The sequence below is a fragment of the Drosophila virilis genome, chromosome 4 (genome assembly GCF_030788295.1).
Source record: "Drosophila virilis strain 15010-1051.87 chromosome 4, Dvir_AGI_RSII-ME, whole genome shotgun sequence".
In the NCBI taxonomy this organism is placed as follows: Eukaryota; Metazoa; Arthropoda; class Insecta; order Diptera; family Drosophilidae; genus Drosophila; species Drosophila virilis.
Window position 1 is genome coordinate 10256932 of NC_091546.1, and position 23426 is coordinate 10280357.

At 41.3% G+C, this 23426-nt stretch overlaps 6 protein-coding genes across 8 annotated transcripts; 4 read left to right on the forward strand and 2 right to left on the reverse strand.

Annotated features, from left to right (window-relative positions):
- The first annotated feature begins 697 nt into the window (after positions 1–697).
- Positions 698–12943, forward strand: grp (serine/threonine-protein kinase grp). Of its 2 annotated transcripts, XM_002052207.4 has the most exons (7): positions 698–840; positions 7861–8077; positions 8462–8685; positions 9220–9397; positions 9655–9797; positions 10385–10594; positions 11212–12943. In XM_002052207.4, the coding sequence occupies exons 2-7, from the start codon at positions 7986–7988 to the stop codon at positions 11892–11894; spliced, it is 1530 nt and encodes a 509-aa protein (XP_002052243.1). In that variant the 5' UTR covers positions 698–840; positions 7861–7985; the 3' UTR covers positions 11895–12943. The 2 variants fall into 2 exon arrangements, with proteins under 2 accessions (XP_002052243.1, XP_015028730.1); XM_015173244.3 differs by lacking the exon at positions 10385–10594.
- Positions 701–2710, forward strand: squ (squash). Of its 2 annotated transcripts, none has more exons than XM_032438552.2 (2): positions 701–840; positions 1707–2710. In XM_032438552.2, the coding sequence occupies exon 2, from the start codon at positions 1714–1716 to the stop codon at positions 2494–2496; it is 783 nt and encodes a 260-aa protein (XP_032294443.1). In that variant the 5' UTR covers positions 701–840; positions 1707–1713; the 3' UTR covers positions 2497–2710. The 2 variants fall into 2 exon arrangements, with proteins under 2 accessions (XP_032294443.1, XP_002052244.1); XM_002052208.4 differs by lacking the exon at positions 701–840 and adding an exon at positions 1217–1379.
- Positions 12642–15582, reverse strand: Eno (alpha-enolase). The gene is made up of 3 exons (XM_032438551.2): positions 15172–15582; positions 13710–14442; positions 12642–13642 (listed from the first exon to the last, which is right to left on the reverse strand). The coding sequence occupies exons 1-3, from the start codon at positions 15384–15386 to the stop codon at positions 13058–13060; spliced, it is 1533 nt and encodes a 510-aa protein (XP_032294442.1). The 5' UTR covers positions 15387–15582; the 3' UTR covers positions 12642–13057.
- A 182-nt stretch (positions 15583–15764) lies between these two features.
- Rrp40 (exosome complex component Rrp40) lies at positions 15765–16815 on the forward strand. The gene has a single exon (XM_002052205.4). The coding sequence runs from the start codon at positions 15828–15830 to the stop codon at positions 16524–16526; it is 699 nt and encodes a 232-aa protein (XP_002052241.1). The 5' UTR covers positions 15765–15827; the 3' UTR covers positions 16527–16815.
- A 397-nt stretch (positions 16816–17212) lies between these two features.
- LOC6627439 (dehydrogenase/reductase SDR family member 7) lies at positions 17213–18498 on the forward strand. Its single transcript, XM_002052204.4, has one exon. It carries the CDS (start codon positions 17457–17459, stop codon positions 18420–18422), a length of 966 nt encoding a protein of 321 aa, XP_002052240.1. The 5' UTR covers positions 17213–17456; the 3' UTR covers positions 18423–18498.
- LOC6627438 (rRNA-processing protein UTP23 homolog) lies at positions 18402–19395 on the reverse strand. The gene is made up of 3 exons (XM_032438553.2): positions 19223–19395; positions 18964–19164; positions 18402–18909 (listed from the first exon to the last, which is right to left on the reverse strand). Exons 1-3 carry the CDS (start codon positions 19340–19342, stop codon positions 18502–18504), a joined length of 729 nt encoding a protein of 242 aa, XP_032294444.1. The 5' UTR covers positions 19343–19395; the 3' UTR covers positions 18402–18501.
- Positions 19396–23426: the final 4031 nt, after the last annotated feature.

A 23426-nucleotide genomic window follows, 5' to 3' on the forward strand; every position in this document is an offset into this window, starting at 1 on the left:
AAAAATCATGACCGGCAGTTTGGCTGCACCGCGCATGTGTGTAGTAGTAAACAAGTAGGAAATTTGCAATCGGGCATAGCCGACTGCGTGATACTCGCAGTTCAATATCCAATTGGTATGTATATTAAGATGTGCTGGATATACAATTTTGCATTTAATTCTCATTTCTAGTATTTACTTCGTAATCATCTTTCTCAATAGCTGCTAAAAATTTTAATTCCCGCTTACAGACGGCCATTACGCAAACTAATATACCTTTTATACGACGGGAAGCGCATATAGAAATGGTTGCAAGGCGATGGGAGCAATGAACCCTGTCGCCGTAAACTGCAACAACTGATCCAATCAAAATGCTTGTCTAGAAAATAAACATACATTTTATCACAATAACCGCTAATTGCACAAAATAAAAGTTCCTCTCATTAAAACGATAGCTATGCATAGCCATACATTTAAATCCAGTATTTACTTTTCCGCCAAATTCGTTGTGCAGGCCAACAAAACAATCGATATTATATTTGTAGATATACGTTTTTAGTATTTTTGTCTGGATAATCGAGCGACCTCCACAATATGTTCTTTTAGCATTTGCATTTTTCTGTTCGAATGTACTGTCACACTCATCGTTAAATTTGCCAAATGTGCAAAAGCAGACGACGGCGGCCTTTTGCTAAAGCCTCGAATGAATACGAATAAAATGTGCGTGACTACGAATAGTATTTAAATAGTGTGGTCACTAGTTATAAATGTTTGTGGCTTGATAATTTCACTAACTTGTGTCGCATAAGCAAAAGGGTGTGCGAAAAACATCGCTGCTAGTGCAATCGCTTTCAAAAAGCGGTAAGTCGTACATTCATTTAATGCATTATTCAATATTAAACTGTGATTAAGGCATACATACATAAGTATGTATGTTCGCAAATTATTTGTATAAAATCCAGCTTCACTGCCATCGTCTTTCATTCTGTTCTGTGTATATTCGCATCGACTGTTTTGGCGCAATTCTTTCGGCATTTTGTTGCATTGCGCATAGAAATTCATGATGTCAGAGCGAGATAAATATATGTATCTGCTTCTGGGCAGTAGAATATCATCCGGGGTAAGACGCTAGCGTTTGTATACCCTTGCGAAAGGTATTAATTTTTAAATTCATGCAATATAAAACAAGTTTTTCCAATAACATGTTCATTATTAAATGGAATCATAAACAATATTTCAATTCCATGTGATATGTGATAAAATTCCTAAATAAGCCTAAAACGCGTTTTGTATAAGTAGGCTTTGGCAACTCTGCCTTTTCTTAAATGAAATTCGTAGAAATTTGCTTTTATTTATTAACGAGAAACTTGAATTAAAATTTGAATACTATCTCGTTAAAAGTAAGTGTCTTATATAAAGCTGCATTTGGTTTGTTGTACGTTTGTGCCTGTCTTCTTGCCGGTACACTTGAAAACTATTTTCGATTAAGCCGGCAATGCTCACATGTACCTATACACATACATGCATGTGTTTAAATACACATATACACGTGCATACCTACTGATGCACATATGCATATGCATGCATGAGTATTCTCGTGTGCAACTGTGTAACTGCGTGTGTATGCACAAAACAAGGTTATGTTGACGGGTACACAATCGTAGACTGCCATTTGCACCGACAGCGTTGGTGTCCCTACTAACAATCCCCTCAATACCCATATGCAGCGCTAATATGGCCTGGGCTCCATCGACAAACTTTGAGGACGATTTGGTCGACTTAGATCCAAATTGCAATTTTATATATGGACAGCTAGCATACGAAGCAAAGCGGAAGCAGGAGTATACTCCACGTCCAAAATCGACTTACGAGTATCTCGCGAATCGGCAAAAGCGCAACGAGGAGATAGAAAAATCGCACAGCTCAAAATCGAAGGAAATTTGCGCCAGTCTGGCCATGATGGAGCGTATACAGCAGATAGCTGGAACCAAGCCGTTAGGTGAACACGCGACCATGTCAGATTGGGACGACACAAGCACCGTGGAAAAGGAGGCGGTTGCAATGATGCGACATTTTGGCATGATGTCCATGACTGATGGCTCGCTGGCGCCTCCAAAAACTGAATCTTTGCCACACAGCAACATTCACGTGATTCGAAATGGTCGTCGAAGTTTCCCATTAATCCTGGATCCGCAGTATTTTGAGCCGGGCAAGACACGCAAGATGAGTAACTCAAGCTATAGCTCGGCAACAAGCGGCGGAACTAACAACCCTCGAGCATCCGAGTCTGGTAGCAGTGCAAGCATTTATACCACTGCCAACTCGGATATTGAGGAAACGGACAGCAGCCAAGACGACCAAGGCTTCGACGAGATTCCCTATACATTACTCGAAGAAACCTTGGAACCAAAACTGAACACTCCTAAGCCGTATAAAACCAAAAAGACTAGAGGAAGTCGTCCGTCGCAGAGTCAGCGACATCAGATGGCAACAACGAAGAGCCGACCTTGTCTATAAGGCGATATAAGGAGGACCCATTATCAAGTGATATAATCTACAATACATATCGGGTATTACAGCATGGAAAGAGAACATGAAGCCTTAAATGAAACCTAAAGTAATGTGATTTATAAACTTAATATAGAATAGCTATAAATGGGGTCTTAAATTTCTTTTCGCCTCTTAAGGCAATTAAATAGTAGATATTAATAAAACTGGCGAAATTGAAAAACTTGTGTTTTAACAAGTTGAAGCCATTAAATGATAGAAAAAGTAAATTAACTTAAAAAGTCCAAAAATGCTCATTAAAATTTGATAAGAGCAAAGGATTTGCGTGTCTTGTCGAGTTAAGGGTATATCGAACTTTTCTTCTTTTTTTTTTTTATTATGTTTAACCTTTTATTTTGCTAACCTTTCGTATGAAAGTTCCTTTCGTTCGTTAATTGCTCGTGCTGAAATTGTTAATTGCTTTTGGTTGTGGAACTGATCACAAATATTTTCAAGTTTTTAAATGATGTGGTCAATCAATATTATGTCAAGCTTTGAAAAGAAGTAAATAATTTTATGTAAGACAAAGCTAAATTTAATAAAATCTTTTAAGACCATTCCCACAAGCCAAATTCTCAGTGCCTCAGTCGACATATATATATGTATATATGATTAAACATATCTTCTCATCGAAACAAATTAAGCATTTGAAATTTGCTGATTACAGGAATTAACAGCCATATTCGGCAGGTCGATGACAAAATACCCTTTTCTCTATGGCGCTTATATTTAAATAAAAATATGTATAAAAATGTCATAAAATCTGTAATTCGCAAAATGTTTCCATAAAATGTATATATTCCATCGTATCTCAAAGAATTTATGAGAACAGTTAATCGCAAACTGTTTTGTTTGTAAGGACATTTAGGCCAAAATAAGAGGCTATATAATGCTCCTTCTATATAAGCTAAATCTTATCTGTAGGGGGAATCGATAAAAGATTAATGACACTACTTTCTCTTTGCTATTGTACAAAAAATCCATTTTCAATTGTCGCTATAAAAGCTGTATAATACAGTATTCTGATCATGAGATATTGTGTATATTTGTTAAAGAGTAAGGCTTAGAAATCAAAAACTTTCTAAGAATTGATCAGACTTTTGACTTTTGTAAAAAACTATCCAGCTGTAAATTGAAATATTCTTCCATAGAATATTTATTTGCATTTATGTTTCGGGGCTGAAAACAAGGCACCTCTTTTTAAATATTGACAACGAAGCATTTTACGTATTTAAAGACTGTCGGACAAGTCTCGGGACTCGTTTACGTAAGTATGTACATATGAATGGATGTATGCCTGCAACTTGTTTACCCTGACGACTGTCTATTTACACACATGCGCATAAATATATGCATGTCTGTGCAAATTATATGCATATAAATATCTACGTAGCAGACATCGTGGTCCTTATAAATTAGTCAGCAGCATCTCAGCCACGCTTGACATCAAGAAAAACCCAAGTAAAATCGATCACGTCGAGGATGATGCACTAATGGTTACCCTCTAACCCCACACACAAAATGTAACTTAGCTATCCCGAGATGCCGCATAAACATTTTCAAATTCTTTCACTGAAATATAGTTTAACATATGTTTATATTGCAATGTTTGACGAATTTGCCGAATGCGTAAAACATGCAGAAGGAGACGTCTCCGACTTATCTGCCTCGGGAACTATAAGAGCTAGAGGCTAGAAATCATCTTATCCCATTTCGAATATTTCGATAAAAATCGATATCGAAATTGAGTTTTTTTTTTTTTTTTTTTTGCAAGTCTATACCTTTCAGGTGCTTGGTGACCAAATTTGCTATGTAGTTTCTTATATACTCCCACAACAAAATCGTGAAAAGGATTTCGAGATGGACGTTTAAGTACTTATACTCTCTATATATATATTTAACTAAACGTTTATGCCGTTAGCTCATATATCTTTCAACATATGCTAAATGAAAACAGGATAGCTCTATCGATTCCTTGGAATTGGAATTATCGACAATTGAAAACAAACTTGCAAGACGGACATTAGCCGAAACTATACACTAGTTTTTCGACTTTCATTTGTTACCGATTACTGGGAACAGCTTCTATTTTAAGGCCATCTACAAATAACATAGGTCCACTGGTCAACAGCGGGAATGGTAACTCTTTTACACACCACATTGACGAACACGTCGCAGAACAACTCCGATGTCTGTAAGGGAATACTATGCAGCAGAGTAATAAAATGTACCCATACATATGTATATGTATGTATACGCAAAAGCATGTGTATGTATGTATATGTGTACGGCCAAAGATGCAGAAGAACAAAAAGAAGCAACAGCCCTGCACTCACCGGCTATCGCCTGCGTAGCAATAGCTTCGCTCTCACCGGCTATAGTTGTTGGTGCCGCCGCATCTCTCTCCGTCGGCGAGTTAGTGCCAGCTGCTTCTTTAAACTTAAGAGCTGTAAGTTTTGCTAGGAAGCTGTTTGAGGCGACTGCGAGAACTGCGAGAGAGTTGCGTCAACCACCGAATGCCGACAAAAGTTGGTTGTTTCCAACATTTTGGCGCGCATGCGTAAGCTTTCGCTCCTACGCGCTCTCAATATGTCATATAACGCTCTCTGCGGCTCTCTGTATCTCCCTCTCGCTCTCTTTGTGACTCTTTCACGCTCAATTGCTAAACTCGGCGCCTCGCTCTGGAAGTTTCGAGTTGGCTGGTCTGGTCTGGTCCATGCCATGCAGATTGTAAAATGTTCATGTATCGGGCGCATTTGCTGCTCACAGTTTGGTTTTAACGCTTGCCCAGGACGAGCCGCTGTAGGCTACAGGATAGCGACAGTGTGTGTTTGGCCATTTTGGATTAAGAGTATTAAATAGAGTTCAACTAGAATAACCAGTGCACAGGTTGATTGCGATCCACAATAGTCGCATAAAGGTTCGACAACGACGCACTTTGGCACTTTTAACGTGTAGATACATACTAAGTAAAACGCTACCTTACACCTACCTACACACCGACCGGGCTTATATGTATGTGTGTGTGTGTGTGTGTGTGTCTTACGCGTCGGCAGTCGGCAATCTTAAGTGAGTTTTTGTGACTTCAAGCGCTCTCCGAGAAATTAACATTAATCGGTGGTGGGATACCCCAGCCGTCCGTTATTAAGTAAAAAATGCGAAGCATAAAAAAACGGGCCGCGCAGCGCGAATACTCTATACTCTCAGAACAGATGCAATACACGCGCGCGCGTCTCAAAGGCGAAGGATAATCGTAATTCATCCTGCACTGCAAACAGAAGGCTGGAGGCGTTGCCTCTCATCCAATCTTGGTAAATTCGCAATGTTAATGAAATTCAAATTAAACTTTATTTAGCAAGTTTTCTGCACACGTGGCTGCATACGGCTCCTGCTATGAGACGAACAAAAAAAAAAAAAAATCGAAGAGAGGTTACAAAAAAAAAAAAAACTGGCTGGGCTGGTATTTTCATGCTGCGCTTGTCTGTCGTATCTGCCAGCTTGATATGTCCATCTCCGTCCCGGCCACAGCTTTGATACCTGTCTCTCGCTCCTTATCCGCAGCCGCCAACCGAGTGTTGTGTATTTTGTCCTAACCATACAAAATCTTTTCCTTTTTTTTTTGTTCATTTCTGCATTTGTTGTTCCGGGGCAAGGGGCTAGAGTGGCAGGAGCCGCTTCATGTACAGGCAGGGCGCATAAAAATAAACCGGTGCTCAAATAAAAATACTGACGAAACTCGTATTTGCTTAACTTCATCGACAGGCGGCGGGGCAATGTCTCACAGTCTCCATTCCTAGTGCCAGCCGCCGTCCCGCTGTGTACAATATACATACAGTTGCCTTGCCAGTTCCTGTCCTAGGCCTAGCCTGAGTACGAGCTTTTCTCGCTGTTGCTAGGCGACTAGTTTCCCGCTGGATGAAGGGGAGAGGGGGCAGGGTGGGGAATAAGCAACAGTGATCGTCGAGCTTATTGCAAAGTATTTTTTTGCAGTAGATATTCATTTAATTAAAAATGATTACCACAGATATTCATTCAATTTAAAAATGATTCGAAATACTTATAGAGAATATATTAACCCAAAAAAAATCTCTGTATAAACTCGATTTCACAAACCTAGTTAAAACAGATTTCACTACAAACTCAGAAAATTGATTGTTGAAAGTGATTTTCCAAATCACATTCAACGACTCCAGGTAACCCTTTGCCCAATACCAAGCATTGATTCTTAGGCTTCATTAGCCACAATAGATTTCAATTTGTCAAATATGGCTTGAGAGGTTAAGCACAAAATTCCACATTCCATACTAAGGCTAGAAATCAGCCCGTGTCTAGGATTCGCAGAGGGGCCTTTCAGTATCCCAATCTAGACTGTACTGGCATTGTTTGACTATGCGCCACAAATGCCAGCCTGTTAAATATAAAGGGAGTACATATACAATATTCCTCGTATTATAAACAAAGGCTGAATGGTGGCCTGTTGAACGAGCCACATTGAAAACAGCATGAGCTTTTCAGCAGGCAGGAAAAAAAAAACGCTGTCGCAGCCCAACATTCGTCTAAGAGTCTTGGCATCATCCCAAGAGAACGGCAAAAGGATTCGATGCTTTGTTTTTTGTCTCTGCGTTCATGACAGCATCTTAAACGGAGAATCACAGCAAGAGCTCAAGCTTTTTATAGCAAGTTAAGTGAACTGAATAGTATATATATATATATATAGGGAAAAGTACACTCAAAAGGATGGCTTTGCCGATGGTTGCTTAAAGGATTTGATTTAGAGACACTTGGAGAGAAATTGGCATGGCGTATTAATAAAAAGCATAGATGATCTCAATTAAATATTGTCAAATATTTCTTATCTTCTGTAACCTTTTAAACACATTGCATGTGTATATATTTATTCACATATATATATATATATGCATATGTATATACCTTAACTGAGCACTCTTTCGCTAGCTCTACAGCGCATGTGCCGGTCGGTGTGGCTGCATGAGCGAGCGAACCATGACCATACCAAAAGATGAAATATTAAAGAAGCATAAAAAGTTGGCTTTTTTCCTTTCGTTTGTACAACACGAAGTTGAACTGCAGCATCCCCAAAATACATACGTGTGTCCGTGTCCGTGTCCGTGGCTGTGCCTGTGTCCGTGTCCGTGTCTGAGGGTAGGTGAATGTACTGGCTGTTGGCGGAGTTTTATTTAATCGTATATGTGAATGGCAGTGAAACTTTGAGGTTGCGAACCACGACGCATCGTATCATGAGTAAAGTAGTTTTTATTAATGGTCGTCTTTTTTTTTTTATTATATATATATATGTTTTTTTTCTGCTTGCAGCTCGACGCTGTCCACGCTCGCTCGCATGGCAAACAGATGATAATGGCACATGGCGACATCAGTTAGGACAAGATACGTAGACAGGATATCTAAGAGGCTGCATATTGTACGCCTAATCAAGGGACATGGCTGCCAACGCAGCAGCGACTTCGGCGACCCGTGAATTCGTGGAGGGCTGGACGCTGGCGCAGACCCTAGGCGAAGGTGCCTATGGCGAGTAAGTGGCAGCAGTGCATCCAAAATCAAAGCAATACTGCATTGTAATGCATTACACACGTCCCACCTCCCTCCCGCCCAGTGTATGCGTGTGCTGAAGTCAATAAACCGGAAATGCTGTGAGGCCAAAAAAAAGAACTCACTTTTCCGGCGTATAAGGCACTCTCTGCTACTGCTGCTGCTGCTGCCGCCCAGTTATCCATTTCCGAAGCTCGTTTTTGTGGTGCGCATGCCCCAACTATGAGGCATCGGAAGTGGTAACAGGAGCAGTGCACTAACCAGTCTCGGCACACGAGACAAAGCAGACGCAGGCGGGGGGATTTCAAATGCACTGGCAAATTTTCCCGCAGCAAAATTAAAGAGAAATCTTATCTTTCTGGCGCAGAGTCAAGCTGCTTATCAATCGTCAGACGGGAGAGGCCGTGGCCATGAAAATGGTCGATCTGAAAAAGCATCCCGATGCCGTGATCTCAGTGCGCAAGGAGGTGTGCATCCAAAAAATGCTGCAAGACCCGCACATTTTACGCTTCTTTGGCAAACGATCGCAGGGTCACGTGGAGTACATATTTCTTGAATACGCTGCCGGGGGCGAGTTGTTCGATCGCATTGGTAAGTTGCCGAAATTGTGCATTATTATTAAGAAATCATCTACACTATTTTGTTTTTGCAAATCTCTAAGGACTAGTGCATATTGTCAGGTAATTCTTTGCAATAATGCAAAATCAATTGAGACTCTAAAAATATTTAATCATATAGTAATTCGGCTGTATCTGAATTGGAGTTGCCTTGACTTTTAATGAAGGATTACGCATTTAAGTGGAATAGAGCATTTTTTTCTCATTGTCAAATGCTGGATCTGTTGCAGAGCCTAGTCCATATAGCCACTGCTCGTTCGTCTCACAAATTGTTTTAAAGGAATCCGGTTGAAACTATTTGTTGCAAGTTGTCCTGTCCAGTCAAAAACAATCGGTTAATATTAAATACTAGAATTCTTCACATCGACTTCGTCATTTTCAAATAATTGTATAGTATACAATAACTTCAAACCCTTTATGACCCATTCGAAATGGATCTTACTGGTTCCTTTTTTATATTGTCCATATTCCAAAGTAATTGAACCTTACCTATTTATTTAACTTACAGAGCCCGACATCGGAATGCCACAACATGAAGCCCAGCGATACTTCACCCAGTTGCTCTCCGGACTTCAGTATTTGCATCAACGCGGCATCGCCCATCGCGATCTGAAGCCGGAGAATCTGCTGCTAGACGAGCACGACAATATAAAAATATCAGACTTTGGAATGGCCACGATGTTCAGGTATGTTTGTAGAAAACCAACATCAAATTATGATATAGTTTGTTTCGAATAAGCCTATTCAAAAGCTGGAGCTGCATAAATCTCAATAAGTGAAAGATAAAGATATGAAAGATAATTTATTCTAATATCCAATGGAGTACGAATCTATATTCTCAATATATGAATAATCAACTGAACATTTGGGAGCCTAATTTGATGCCATTTAAATCCAACTCTGCTTTGCTTAACTTCTGTGCCGACTCACATTTGCCTTTTAGATGCAAGGGACGAGAGCGTCTGCTGGACAAGCGATGCGGCACTCTGCCGTATGTGGCTCCGGAGGTTCTGCTAAAGCCGTACCATGCACAGCCGGCGGACATTTGGTCGTGTGGTGTCATATTGGTTACGATGCTGGCGGGTGGTAAGTACAATAGAAATTCCATTTAACGGAATTTGTTTCTGCTTTTTAACAAAAAAAATTGCATATCGTTGGCTCTTCTGTCGTTTGCTTGTTCTTAATCAAAATAACGGCACAGTTACACGTTCAATGTCATTCGGATTTGTCATGTGTTTTGTGTTTGTTTTATCTCACAATTCCATGTTTTGTCTCACCCACACACACACACACACACACACACAATTTTCATTTTTGCTGTTTCTTTGGTATTCTAGCTGTAGATTGTTTTTACAGTTTGTATCATCTAAAGCTTTTATACCAAAGCTCCAGCTTAAATTGCTTGCCACCGCCCGCACCCGCCAACATCAGCATCAACAAAAACAAAGACAACAACAACAAAAATGAACTGTAATATGGCCGAACTATTACATGAGTTGAACAACGACCTGGTCACACTGTTAGTGCACGATTTACACATTTTGAATGAACTTCTAATTTGCACGGATTTAACTTACCAAAGCACATCTTGCTATATGCCTAAGACTTGTTATGATCGGCGCATCTGAGCCATTTTATTTTTCGTTCCATCTTTTTGTCTGTCACCTCCTCAGAGCTGCCCTGGGACCAGCCATCGGCGAGCTGCGCGGAGTTCATCAACTGGAAGGACAACGATCGTTGGCAAACGCAGACACCGTGGAGCAAACTGGATACATTGGCCATATCCTTGCTACGCAAGGTTCTGGCCAGCAGTCCAGGTGCACGCCTCACACTGGAGAAGATTCTCGACCACAAATGGTGCAACATGCAGTTTGCTGAGCATGGTAAGAAACGTCGGCCACCAGTGCCGTGTCAGTTGTGCTTTTCCGTGCTGAACTCCTCCCGCCCTGCACACCCCGCTGCTCAGGTACTTAGTGACTCTCAATCATCTATTGCTTTGCATACCTTGAGGGTCGCTCTGTGCCTGTGCCGCCTGTGCTGCACAACCAACGACGAGATGCATACGTGACCCTGACCGTGACCGGGAGTGAAGTGTAATAGCCAGGATTAGATGAACGCCGCACTGCCGTTGCTTTGGCGCTTTAGCTGTATGATAGATTTGAATACTTCATAAAGCTAGATTACCAAAGCATTGGCTCTGTGGCCAGCTTAGCAAAGTTGTGAAACGATTTACATAATTTAACTAATAGTTAATAGTTGTACCTGATAAATATTAGTTTATTTGTTGCCTTTTTATTTTGCATATTATTTGCTCTTTGGTGATTTTAGCTGTATGGTGTGCGCGTATTCCATAGAGCTTTATTACCAAAAACCAAATGGTTTTTGCATTGCTTTCTTTTATTGTTCACTTGTCATTATTATTATTATTATATTTTTTTTTTTTTTCAATATTTCTTAGTTTACTTTCAATCGACTTTAACGGGCTTCACCTTTCTTGCAGATCGTTCCTATGATTTGGTTGACTCGGCGGCTGCCTTGGAGATTTGCTCGCCCAAGGCCAAGCGACAGCGTCTACAGTCGAGCGCCCATCTCAGCAACAATCTGGATGACTCAATATCGCGGAACTATTGTTCGCAGCCCATGCCCACGATGCGCAGCGACGAAGATTTCGAAGTGCGGACCCGCAACAGACCTGTCAATGGCCAAGAAGATGGTGACAGACAGGCGCTGGTACAGGAAGCACGCTTAACCTACTGCTTCTCCCAGCCGGCGATGCTGGATGATCTGTTGCTGGCAACCCAAATGAATCAAACGCAAAGTGCCTCACAGAACTACTTCCAGCGCCTGGTGCGACGCATGACCCGCTTTTTCGTGACCACGCGCTGGGATGATACAATTAAGCGGCTCGTGGGCACAATCGAACGGTTGGGTGGATACACGTGCAAAGTTAGCGACGATGGCGTTGTCACAGTGTCCACCATTGATAGACGTAAGCTTCGCTTAGTATTTAAGGCACATATCATTGAGATGGATGGAAAGATACTCGTCGACTTCCGGCTGTCAAAGGGCTGCGGCCTTGAGTTCAAGCGGCGTTTCATTAAAGTTAAGCTTGCCCTGGAGGATATTTTACTGAAGGGACCAACAACTTGGCCTATTGCGATTGCAACTAATTCGGTGCCCTAGATTTAAGTACTCATAAGACATCGAGTTCTTTAAATTAGCCTATCATTTGTTTGTAATCACAATTCATGTGTCTTTTAACTTTTTTACTTTATGCACAGAATAGGTATTTCAAAAAGAGTTTTTAGTTTTGTTAAATGTTGAATAAGTATTTTACTGTAGTTAGCTAAACGTTATGAAACAATAAATTGACACTGATTATGACGACATTTAAACAAAATTCAGAACTGTAAATTCTATATGAAAATATGTTGAAGGCCAATGTAAATTATAAAGAAAGTTATAAATCACAATCCGGTTGATGGATGTGGAGAGTCAGGATAACGAACGTCCGCTTATTTGAATTTTACATTGTGAATAGAGTATGCCGCAGTTGGTTTTCATCGATGACAAATTTCAAAATTGTTTTGTGCTTATGCAACTAAACCTAGATTATTTTTTCAACTGACAATAAATATGCAGAACCAGATGAGATTATTATAATACATGCAGCTTGGAAACTATCGCTAGAAATAGAATTATAGAACAACAAATTTTATGTTAGGGCTTTACAATTTTCATTGAATTCAATCAGCATTGAACAAAGTTTCATCCAAATGGGATGGCTCGATCAAATTAAGGAATAAATATACACGTTGTAGTTGACGATTATTTATTTAGCAATCAAATCGATTTGAAGAGCAAACACATTGCATATTTTCAACAATATTTATTTCACATCTACTAACACTGAATAAAATGTATCATATATCGGCTTCTAGAACATGTGATCTTTATTCGCTTTTTTTTATTGAGTTGAAAAGTTGATGATTTCATTCAATGTCTCAACCAACGTAAAAATGGTGGGGAGTAGAGGTCAATCTATATAAAATGTTCACAATGATATTGGCTCAAGAGCCGTCATGACTGATTAGAAATCTACTTGTAGCCCATACATAAGTTTATAAATAATGAGTAGATCATAGTAATGGTAACAGTAATAATAGTGTCTCTAATAACGAAGCAATATTTGGGTTTTTTAAATTGGTTACTTTTTGTGCGCCAGACACAAATGTAAAGGTTGACGAACACGTACACCAAATTGACACCTCTCCTGTTTAGCTTGTCACTGTCGGTTTTCATTCGAATGGGTGCTTGGTGTTGTTGGAATTTATAAGTGGCGATATTTATTGTGGCTTTCTGAAGCTCTTGCCGGCGAATTTAACGCCCTGGCCAATCTCTTCCTCAATACGCAGTATTTGGTTGTATTTGGCCAGACGCTCCGAGCGGCAGGGAGCGCCAGTTTTGATCTGGCCTGTGGAAAGACCAACAACAAGATCACCAATGAAGGAGTCCTCGGTTTCACCGGAACGATGAGAGACCATAGTTCCCCAGCCATTCTTCTTGGCCAACAGATGAGCCTGAATAGACTCTGTCACTGTGCCAATCTGGTTGACCTTCAACAGCAGACAGTTGCAGGCGCCCTTCTCAACAGCGGTGGCAATGCGTTTTGGGTTTGTGACTGTCAAATCGTCACCAACAATCTGTATCTTGGTGTTGGATGTCAGGTTAGTCCAGGCATCCCAGTGATCCTGATCGAAGGGATCCTCGATGGACACGATGGGGAAGTCCTTGATGAACTCCTGGTACAGGTTAGCCAGTTTCTCTGGCGTTAGCCATTGCGCCTTATCACTTTGTGGGTTCTTGAAATCCAAATCATACAGACCATCCCTGAAGAACTCGGAGGCGGCAACATCCATGCCGATCTCGATCTGCAATAGCAATATAATAAAAAAATAGATTACATTCCGGTTCTAGCTCTAATTTCCTATTTCTTACCTTGCCAGTGTAGCCAGCCTTAGCGATAGCATCGCTGATGAGGCAGAGAGCCTCCTTGTTGGACTGAATGTTGGGAGCGAAGCCACCCTCATCACCTACTGCGGTAGCATCCAAGCCGAACTTGGCCTTGATGACGTTCTTCAGGTGATGGTACACCTCGGAACCCATCTTCATGGCCTCGGTGAAGCTGGTGGCACCGGTTGGCAGGATCATGAACTCCTGCATGGCCAGTTTGTTACCAGCATGGCTACCGCCGTTGATCACGTTGAAGGCGGGCACCGGCAAAATGATCTCCTTGTTGCCAGCCAGATCTGCAATGTGCTTGTACAGCGGCACATTTTTCTTGGCAGCACCAGCCTTGGCCACGGCCAAAGAAACGCCCAAAATGGCATTGGCGCCGAACTTGCTCTTGTTCTCGGTTCCATCCAGCTTGATCATGAAATTATCGATGGCCGCCTGATCTGTCACATCCAGATTAGCCTTGATCAACTCGGGGCCGAGCGTGTTGTTCACATGGCCAACGGCCTTCAGCACGGACTTGCCGTGGTAGTTGGCCTTGTCGTTGTCGCGCAGCTCCAGAGCTTCATGCACGCCAGTCGAGGCACCGGAGGGTACGGCAGCCCGGAACAGGCCCAAGTCCGTGGTCAGATCGACTTCGACGGTGGGGTTGCCACGCGAATCGTAGATCTGACGTGCTTTGATCGACTTGATGGTCATGTTGCTTTCTTTAGAACTGCAAGCAAAAAGCACAAAAGTACGGTCAAATATATGAACAAAATTGTATAACAGTGCAGCAGGATCGTTATTTGTTTAACTTTAAAATTATAACGAGTTTTTTTTTTTTTTTCTAAAGAGCACATTTTTTAGTCGGATAACTTTCCTAACGGCATTTTCGTGTTGTTGTTTCTACATTAAAGATTAGGTAATTCTTTACACATTTTCATAAGTATTTTGTCTGTTGGTATATAAAAAAAATAATTAAGGACCCATATTGTTTTCCCCACCCGCAATGCAATTCTTTTTTCATAAGTGAAACGCGGGAGAGGTGGCAACATTGCTTGCACAAAGTTTGTACGTATGACCTCTACGCGGCGCTTTAAGGTCACAGCAAAAGTAATGAGCAGAGAAAGGCGAAGCACGCAAAATTTGTCATATTTAGACGGGAATATGTCAATCTTTTCACAAGCATAGCGAATTATTACATCTTTACATAAAACTGTAGAAACGCCCAAAGGAATCAGTAAAAATATATATATATATATGCTTGCAAATATATATATATATATATATATATATATATATGTATATAAGTATAGTCAGTATGCACACAGTAAAAGGTGTTAGATAACTTTAGCATTTGTAGAAAGAGAATTTGCGATTAAACAATTGATATCAAAGTAAAAGCAAAAATAAATTAAAATATATAACACAGATGCAATCTCACACGTATGTATATACATACCAAGAACTTTTAAATTTCAGAAACTTAAATCCAGACGAGAGCGACTCTGTCGAGCTTCCGGCTTGGCTGGCTGATTTGCTACTGAAAGCGAGCGTCGGTCGATGCGATGAGAAACCGAACAAGGTATTTTTTTGCTGTATGTGCTTTGCTGTCGGCGCTGATGAGTGCAGTAGGGGGTATACACGCAGAGAGCGCAATACTAAAATACTGGCCATTGTTGCTGTAGATTGTGGAACATAAACTGCCGCTATGGCTGAGTATGCGTCCTCCAGGCGCGCTCCGGTGAGTGGAACTAGTGGGCGTAAACGTAAGCTGGCTGCCGGCAACTTAGTGGGGGTGTGTATGATGGGATTGACCTTGTGCGAAGGTTAGGCGTAATGGCATCCACATGTGGTTTGCATTCGTTGACAAACTGGAACACCTTTTGGGAAAAATAATACAAATATAAAAATAATAGTAAATTAGCGCCAAAAACATAGTTTCTCTTAACAATAATGTAGCGGTATGATAACATTAAATATATGTTGGCGCTTTCCAACACTAATCTGAATTAAGCACACAGCACAGCAGCAACATCGATACCGAAATATCGATAGAAAATCAACAATCTGTCGAGCACGCGGCCGGCGCTGTATTTTGTTTTGGATTTTCACACAATGTCCACCAATACGAGTATTATTATGCCCGGCGAGCGCGTCACGATTGTGGAGGATGCTGCCAAAAGCAAGCGAATCATATTAGGTCCGGGCCTTAGGAGAGTGGACGAAAAAGTTGTAGCCACCAAAGCCGGCCCGCTCCGTCACAAGGAGCCCAACACATTCTGGGTGGACAACTATCAGCGGCGTTACGTGCCAGCGCGGGGAGATCTCATTATTGGCATAGTAAAGGCCCGAGCCGGCGATTTGTATCGTGTGGACATTGGGGCGGCGGACTTGGCGTCAATTTCCTACCTGGCCTTTGAGGCAGCCACAAAAAAGAATCGGCCGGATCTCAATCCTGGCGATCTACTCTACGCTCGCGTACTTAACGCCAATGCGGACATTGAGCCGGAGCTAGTGTGCGTAAACTCGAACGGCAAGCGCGGAAAGCTGGGTGTATTGCAGGATGGCTTTTTCTTCAAGTGCAGCCTAAATTTAGGCCGGCTGCTGCTGCGCGAGAGCTGCCCCGCCCTGGCAGCCCTTACGGAGGAGCTGCCTTACGAGATTGCCGTGGGCGTCAACGGACGCATCTGGGTTAAGGCGCACTCGACGCGGGAAACTGTGGGCCTGGCGAATGCCATTATGACACTGGAACAGGCAGGCTATGCGGAGATTGAAAAGATCTGCGGGAATCTGAGTGGCGTGATGCAAGCGTGAACGATTAACAAAATTAACAAAAATTATTTACAATTAAAATTTGGAAATCCTCTATGATGAAATTTCCGAAATTGTTGTAAAAAAAAAATGAAATTTAAAGTTTTGAGAAAATGTGTGCGAGACAGATAATTTCTAACTACATTGTCTGAGTAAAATTTCGTAAAGCTATGTGAGTTGGATATATATTAATTTTAAGGCTTTTTCTGGCATTTATTTAGAGCATAATGTCATATATTTCTAAGTTTTTGTACCCACATTTTCCAAAAATAAATTGTTTACCTATAGTTAATTCACTGAATGCTTTATTTCAATCGCAAGTCCGTAATTTTGTGTAGCACAATTTTTAACGCAAATTTATTGTTGTTTTTTTTTTTTGTAACGGTGCTGCCACATCGTTCAAGCTAGCAAATCGTACAAATGAATTGGCAACTCTGCGCACTATTTAAAATATTTATTGCTATTTTAAACACAGGATATTGCGAATAATTGTAAAGCCCCTACTATGAACCCAACATTTCACTTAGCTCGAGTATTTCTACAGAGATTCAAACCTGGAAAATGTTGGCATTTGCTATTTACCTGTCCCATTCATTTAAAGCATAGTCTTAATATTTGGTATATATACACACACTCACACACACATATGTTAATGCCGATCGCATAATAAGCCCAGATTTTGCAGTGTTGAGAAACGGCTTTTTGAAATTCGTGTTCAATTATTAGGACAAAGAGAAAGTAGCCGGAATTTGGTCTCATCCACGCCAACTGGCTCATCTCCTTGCAAGATCGCATCACTGGATTGCGGGAACAATCGATTGTACATAAAGAAAACAGCTGACTCTGTTATCATCCCACAGAAGGCAGAAGGTGTCTACGCCTTGTCGAGATAGTGCGTTGCATGAGAAACGCCAAAGTGCAAAGTGCCATAAGATGAGTTTTCTAGAGCTTTTGCTTATGCTCCTGGTGCTGTACTATGCCGTCTATGTATTGCTCTGGATAGTGCTCGACTGCAATGTGGCCTTGTGGTACAAGTCTCGATTCGGGAGCTCGCTCTCGACAATGCGCGGACAGGTGGTATGGATAACAGGTGCCTCAAGCGGCATTGGACGCGCGCTGGCGGTTAGTTTGGCACGCCACGGAGTACGGCTAGTGCTCAGCGCACGTCGTGTTGAGCAGCTGGAGCAGGTCCAAGCTGAATGCTTGGCAGCGGCGCGTGGCCTATTGGCGCAAAAGGATGTGCTGATACTGCAAATGGACATGTTGCAGCTGGACAGGCACCAGGCACACCTGAACACAGTTCTCAATCACTTCGAGCGGCTGGATGTGCTGGTCAACAATGCAGGTCGCTCACAGCGCGCCAACTGGACGGAAATCGAGATCCAGGTGGATCGTGACCTCTTCGAGTTGGACGTCTTTGCAGTCGTGCATCTGTCCCGCCTAGTTGTGCGCTACTTTTTGGAGCAGAACGGCGGCCGAGGCCACATTGCAGCCACCTCGAGCATAGCCGGCTTCAGCCCGGTGCCCTTCTCAGCGACGTACTGCGCCGCAAAGCACGCGCTGAATGCCTATCTGTATGCGCTGAAGGTTGAGCACCGCAAGCTGGATGTGACTATTTTTGCGCCTGGACCCATTGCCACAGACTTTTTGCTGGAGGCATTCACGGGCTCCGAAGGCGGCAAGGTCGGCCTGAGCACAGTCAACCAGAAGCGCCTAACTGCCGAACGCTGTGGAGAGCTGTTCGCCGTCGCCATAGCCAACAAAATGGATCTGACATGGTGCGGCTTGTTCCCGGTGAATGCAATGGCCTATTGCGCCCGCAATCCGACGCTCACGAAAATCCTGGGCCAGTTCATGACCGAGAAGACGTTGAACAAAATTCGCGAGGGCAAACTATAATATTTTGATAATTTTATACATCAGCACATTATGTAACAATACTCTACTTATAGATAAACCAATGCACTTTAGATAAGGGCTAATTCTTGGCCAGCGCCGCTTTTATATGCTCCGGAATCTTGACGCGTTTTCTTTTGGCCTTTGTCCGTGTTGTCTGCTCTACGCCCTGCAGGGCAGGCTTTTTCTTTTTGCTCTTTTTGCAGGAAAGGGGATTCGGATTCTTTGGGCCCTTACATTTTTTTGGATGCACAGGTGTCTCGGTTGGCTTTAAGCCCTGTTTCTCCTTCATGTATTGGATTTTTTCTTCCTGCTTGCCCAGCATCAGATTCTTGGCTCGCTTTTGCACCCACTTTTTAGATGCGTCCGAGGGTGCTTCCAGCACGGGCGTCGCCTTGTGCAGATACAGAAGGCAACGGCCGGGCACCTTGCGCAGACTCGCCTGCAGCAGTCGATCCTGTGACGCGACTATGTATCTATTGTCCTTGGTCTGCAAATCAAATGAGTGTAGTTGCAGGCGTTACACTAACCAGCAAACGCTTACCATGGATTTGAGGCATTCCGCTGCCGCGACGGGTTTTCCCTCGTGCCCGCACTTGTGCACATGGAACTGCTTGACAATTGTTAGGGCGCCCGTCAGGGGAGCGCCTAGCGCTTCCGCTTCCAGTATGATGCATTGGGTGGTTAATAGCTTGACATTACATTGGAAATATTTCCTTATTTGTTCCTCGATGCCAATTTTGTGCTGGAATTGGGAAGACCTGTATCACATTTGTGCAAACTGAAGGCTTGGGTCTACACACCTGTAACGCTGCCTGGCAGAAAGTTGCGTCGATGAGCACCTGATAGGGCTCGCGATAATCAAAGTGAGTGGCAAAAAATGCCAGTGTTTTGTGCGACTTTTTAAAGCGGGATATTTTCATCACGTTGTTTTAATATATCAACAAAACACAAGATCCCCGATTGTACGATATCGATACATATTAGAATGTTTAGCGATAGTATTTTGTTATGCTTATCGATAAGTCATCGTTTCTTTTTCGACGAGCAGTGCTGCCAGCGGCAATTGACAGAGCTGCCAACTTGGCTTTGTTTTCTGTTGTAAATTAATCGCCTGACATTTGAAAAATGGCGCGAGGCACGAACAAATAAATTAGTGTGTGCAGTTCAACCACCCTTCTTCAAGTTCTCACCCTCTGTGGCAATATTCTGCGTTCTGTTTTCGCCCATTTTTCGGCTCAGTAATATTTTAAGTGCAACTGCAAGCACGTAAATAATTTAAGTGTGAAATACAAATAAAAAAGAGAAGATATATGAGATATATGTGCAATTATTATAGATTATAGGTTGATGCAGAAAAAGTCGCATTAATATTGAAGTAAGAATATTTTGTGAGATCGTCTCATATTACAACTGAATTTTGAGAACTTTGTAAATTTCGGGAAACATTTTGCCTTATTTCCAAGGTACAAACATAAATGATTTCTTATTCCTCTAGATGTGTCTAGAGTGAAAACGGGTATATTGGTTTTGTGCCGGATCCGTCTGCCTGTCCGTCCATCTGTTCGTCTGAGCTGAGGCTCCACAATATAAGTCAAGGTCCGCTGATCGAACTAAATAAGATCGGAGCAGAGTATTACGCAGTCGGCTAAAGCTATGTCTTGTTTTTGGGTGCAGTTTTTTTATGGCTTGTGCCGTGCAGTTTATATGGCGTGTACGCTGGTAACCTCCTCCCAAGTACTTTGTCCCTATAAACGACAATCGCAGTAAAAAAAAGGCGCAGTAAAAAACGCGCCTCTTGATTAAACTTGTGCGGTTTTCAATTGTCGCCGGCTTTGGATTTGGATTTACGCTTATCAGGTTGATTAGCTGGGCCCGGGCTGCCGTTTCTCCTTTGCAACTGTCCAAAATATTGGTCAAGTTTATTCATTTATTTATGATAAAGCCCATGCATGCATCTGGGCACTTGAACCCATTCGATTCCGCCCACTGCTTGAAGGTTGTCACCGCAAATCGTACAATAAAGTTGACAATCTCTTGCAACAATAATGATAAATCTGTATATATGTGTGAGTATACATATATATATATACATATTTTTTTTTTATATATTTTGGGTTTTTAAAGAACTCGCCATTCAGTATCGGGCTACTTATTCAGCAGCACCCCGGCCGGGTTTGATTAGCTCGTGCCCGGCATACCCAATCATTCGAATCTGAGCGTCTTACTTACGTCAAAGGTGTCTCGGCTTCCGGTGCGACGTGAATTCTCGTCTCGAAATTTTGTTAATGGGCCAACTCAAAAAAATTCTTTGTATACTGTATGCATGGGATTAAGTTTTACTTAATGTCTAAATTAATTCAGTTTGAACGTTAAAAAGTACTCACGAATTTGGCTGGCAACTTGGCTGCCTCTTTTTACAGGGTATTAAAATATCAGTCAATACAGATATGAGTTTATATAGTTTACACATTTTGACTTTTATGAAATTGCCTAAATTAATTGTATTTAAACGTTTGACTGACTCTTTTTACAGGGTATTAAAATGTCGATCGCAACAGATATGGGCTTAAGATTTAGTTTATACAAATTGGATTTTAGGCAATAGTGAAAATTATTTCCATTTAAACAATAGACCTGCTGGTTATCTCGGCAAGCTCTTTTTATAGGGTATGCGAATATCGGTGCAAACAGTAATTTATGCGAAAACATATTTTGGTCGAAAAGTTATCTCTAGAGAGCCTTAGACAGATCGGAATACCATATCGTTTAGCTCGATTAAAAACGTAGTTGGGCCCATTTAAAGACGAACCTATTTCAATCGAAAGCTTAATTATTTTAATTTTATTCAGATGCATCACCCTTTGGTCAGATTCAACAATTTAGTGGGAGGGTTCCTCACGCTAAGCAAGTCTTATTCGTCATGTAACAGGCAGAACCTGAGTCAGGCGTATTTTATTCATTCACAACTATTTGTGGAACGTCAGGTGTTTTCTCTACCCCCCACCCCTCTCTCTCTCTCTCTCTCTCTCTCTTGGCGGAGAGACCCTCCTTACCTTTTGGCAGGTGCTTGCGTTTGCAGTCTGCATGCCAATCGATTCGGGCTCTAGCCCGGGAACAGCGGCAATTTTCATATGGATTAATTAGTGAGGCAAATGATTTGTGCATTTGTTCGCCTGGGCCTGGTCGATTGAAATAACAGGCATTATGAATTTACCTGCAGCTCATTAGAAAACAGTTGGCGTGCCAGTTAGAATACTATAATGCGATTTTATTTCGTTGCGAATTGAAGTGGGAAAACACAAATGAAATTTGACTTGCTATCTTTTGTATACCCTTGCCGAGGGTATTATAATTTTGTCGTGAAATATGTAACGCATAGAGGGAGACATCTCCGACCCCATAAAGTATATATATTCTTAATCAGCATCAACAGCCTTGCAGAAAACCCTCTTTCTGTCGAAACCAGCTAGATCGGACCACTATATCACATACCATAGGAACGATCTTTCAAAACTTATGTTCTTGTATGGAAAACTTTTTTATTTATCAAGAATTGTTGATCAAACTTGGCATTTATTAGTTAAACTATGCTTCTCATTGATATGCAAAATCCTATTAAGATCGGACCACTATATCATATAGCTGCCATAGGAACAATCGGTCGAAACTTATGTTGTTGTATGGAAAACTTTTTGATTTATCAAGATATCTTGACCAAACTCGGCATTTATAAGTTAAACTATGCTTCTGATTGATATGCAAAATCCTATTAAGATCGGACCACTATAGCGTATAGCTGCCATAGGAACAAACGGTCGAAAAGTAGGTTCTTGAAACATGTTATTGTTTCTTAAGATATCTTGGCGTTGACTATTTTCGCTGTGCCTCTTACGGACAAAGAACGATGAGCATTATGAAAAAGTTGCCTTTGCAAGGGTATTAGATCTTCGGCGTGCCGAAGATAGCGCTTCCTTCTCGTTTGTTTATACGGCTGTCATCACTTTTGGCCTGCAAACTTTTTGATCGCTTCTCGCAAAAGTGTCATTAAGGCATTTTTTTTTGTTGTTTTTAGTGTTATGTAGATGTTCATAACCGACATTGAACCCATTGACCTCTTGCCTAGTACATTCTATTAACACACATTCGCCCGAATACATTTACGCACTTACAAATACACACATACAGCACACACACACACACACACACATATATGTATATATATATATACAAGGAAACACGTAGGCTTGTAGGACGTTCTGTAGGACCGTCACGAGCCAGCCTCATGATCAGGTGTTATCAGTCGGAATATTCATATATATATATTTTTACTGAATTCGGTTAGAGTTTTTGTCATGTGTGGATGAAACTGAAAGTTTTATTATTCGTAATCTAAAAATCGGCGACACTGTTTACAATTAAGAATCTTAACAATGCGCAAAAACCCCTTCAATGCGATCGTCGTCGTCATCTCCCGGGCATATAGGGGGCATATATTGTCAGACAAGTCTATTTCAAAATAATTATTTTCCAAATGCACTATTATATTGACAAATTAATGAATAGAAAATATATGTTCTTTTTATAGGTACACTCAGTTTATACGAAAGATATCTTAAGGTAACATGAATTTTATAATACTTCCAGAAATTGGAGGAAAGTCTATCAAAATTCGGCTTGCCCTTTTCTATAAACAACTGCTTAAACTACTCGAAGTATTTCCTTACCTAGGCTTTATTATAGAGTTTACTTCCCTCTAAAATGGACACAAAAGATTTTAGAAGAGATTTTCGGATTATTAAATCTGAAAGGGGTTTTCAATCTTGAACTACTCGGAGACAATCTTTTACTCCAGATTATTGTGAAAAGTATGAAATCGAGCAAAAGTTATGGCAAAAGTTCAAGAGAAACTTAAAAGTATATCCCAAGCTTGAATACCTTCGCGAACTCTGAAGGCTATTTAGGACATTTTATAACCCATTATATTTAATTCTTGTTGCCATTTTT

What these genes read in the sequence shown, in the direction of transcription:
- squ (XM_032438552.2), top strand. Translation starts at nt 1,714, where the DNA reads ATGGCCTGGGCTCCATCGACAAACTTTGAGGACGATTTGGTCGACTTA.
- grp (XM_002052207.4), top strand. Translation starts at nt 7,986, where the DNA reads ATGGCTGCCAACGCAGCAGCGACTTCGGCGACCCGTGAATTCGTGGAG. An exon ending in CGAGTTGTTCGATCGCATTG is followed by an intron (nt 8,686 to 9,219) that starts GTAAGTTGCCGA and finishes TTTAACTTACAG; the next exon opens with AGCCCGACATCGGAATGCCA. An exon ending in CATGCAGTTTGCTGAGCATG is followed by an intron (nt 10,595 to 11,211) that starts GTAAGAAACGTC and finishes CCTTTCTTGCAG; the next exon opens with ATCGTTCCTATGATTTGGTT.
- Eno (XM_032438551.2), bottom strand. Translation starts at nt 15,386, where the DNA reads ATGGCCAGTATTTTAGTATTGCGCTCTCTGCGTGTATACCCCCTACTG. An exon ending in CTGAAATTTAAAAGTTCTTG is followed by an intron (nt 14,443 to 15,171) that starts GTATGTATATAC and finishes TTTTGCTTGCAG; the next exon opens with TTCTAAAGAAAGCAACATGA. An exon ending in AGGCTGGCTACACTGGCAAG is followed by an intron (nt 13,643 to 13,709) that starts GTAAGAAATAGG and finishes TTGCTATTGCAG; the next exon opens with ATCGAGATCGGCATGGATGT.
- Rrp40 (XM_002052205.4), top strand. Translation starts at nt 15,828, where the DNA reads ATGTCCACCAATACGAGTATTATTATGCCCGGCGAGCGCGTCACGATT.
- LOC6627439 (XM_002052204.4), top strand. Translation starts at nt 17,457, where the DNA reads ATGAGTTTTCTAGAGCTTTTGCTTATGCTCCTGGTGCTGTACTATGCC.
- LOC6627438 (XM_032438553.2), bottom strand. Translation starts at nt 19,342, where the DNA reads ATGAAAATATCCCGCTTTAAAAAGTCGCACAAAACACTGGCATTTTTT. An exon ending in TCTGCCAGGCAGCGTTACAG is followed by an intron (nt 19,165 to 19,222) that starts GTGTGTAGACCC and finishes TCCCAATTCCAG; the next exon opens with CACAAAATTGGCATCGAGGA. An exon ending in CGGAATGCCTCAAATCCATG is followed by an intron (nt 18,910 to 18,963) that starts GTAAGCGTTTGC and finishes TTTGATTTGCAG; the next exon opens with ACCAAGGACAATAGATACAT.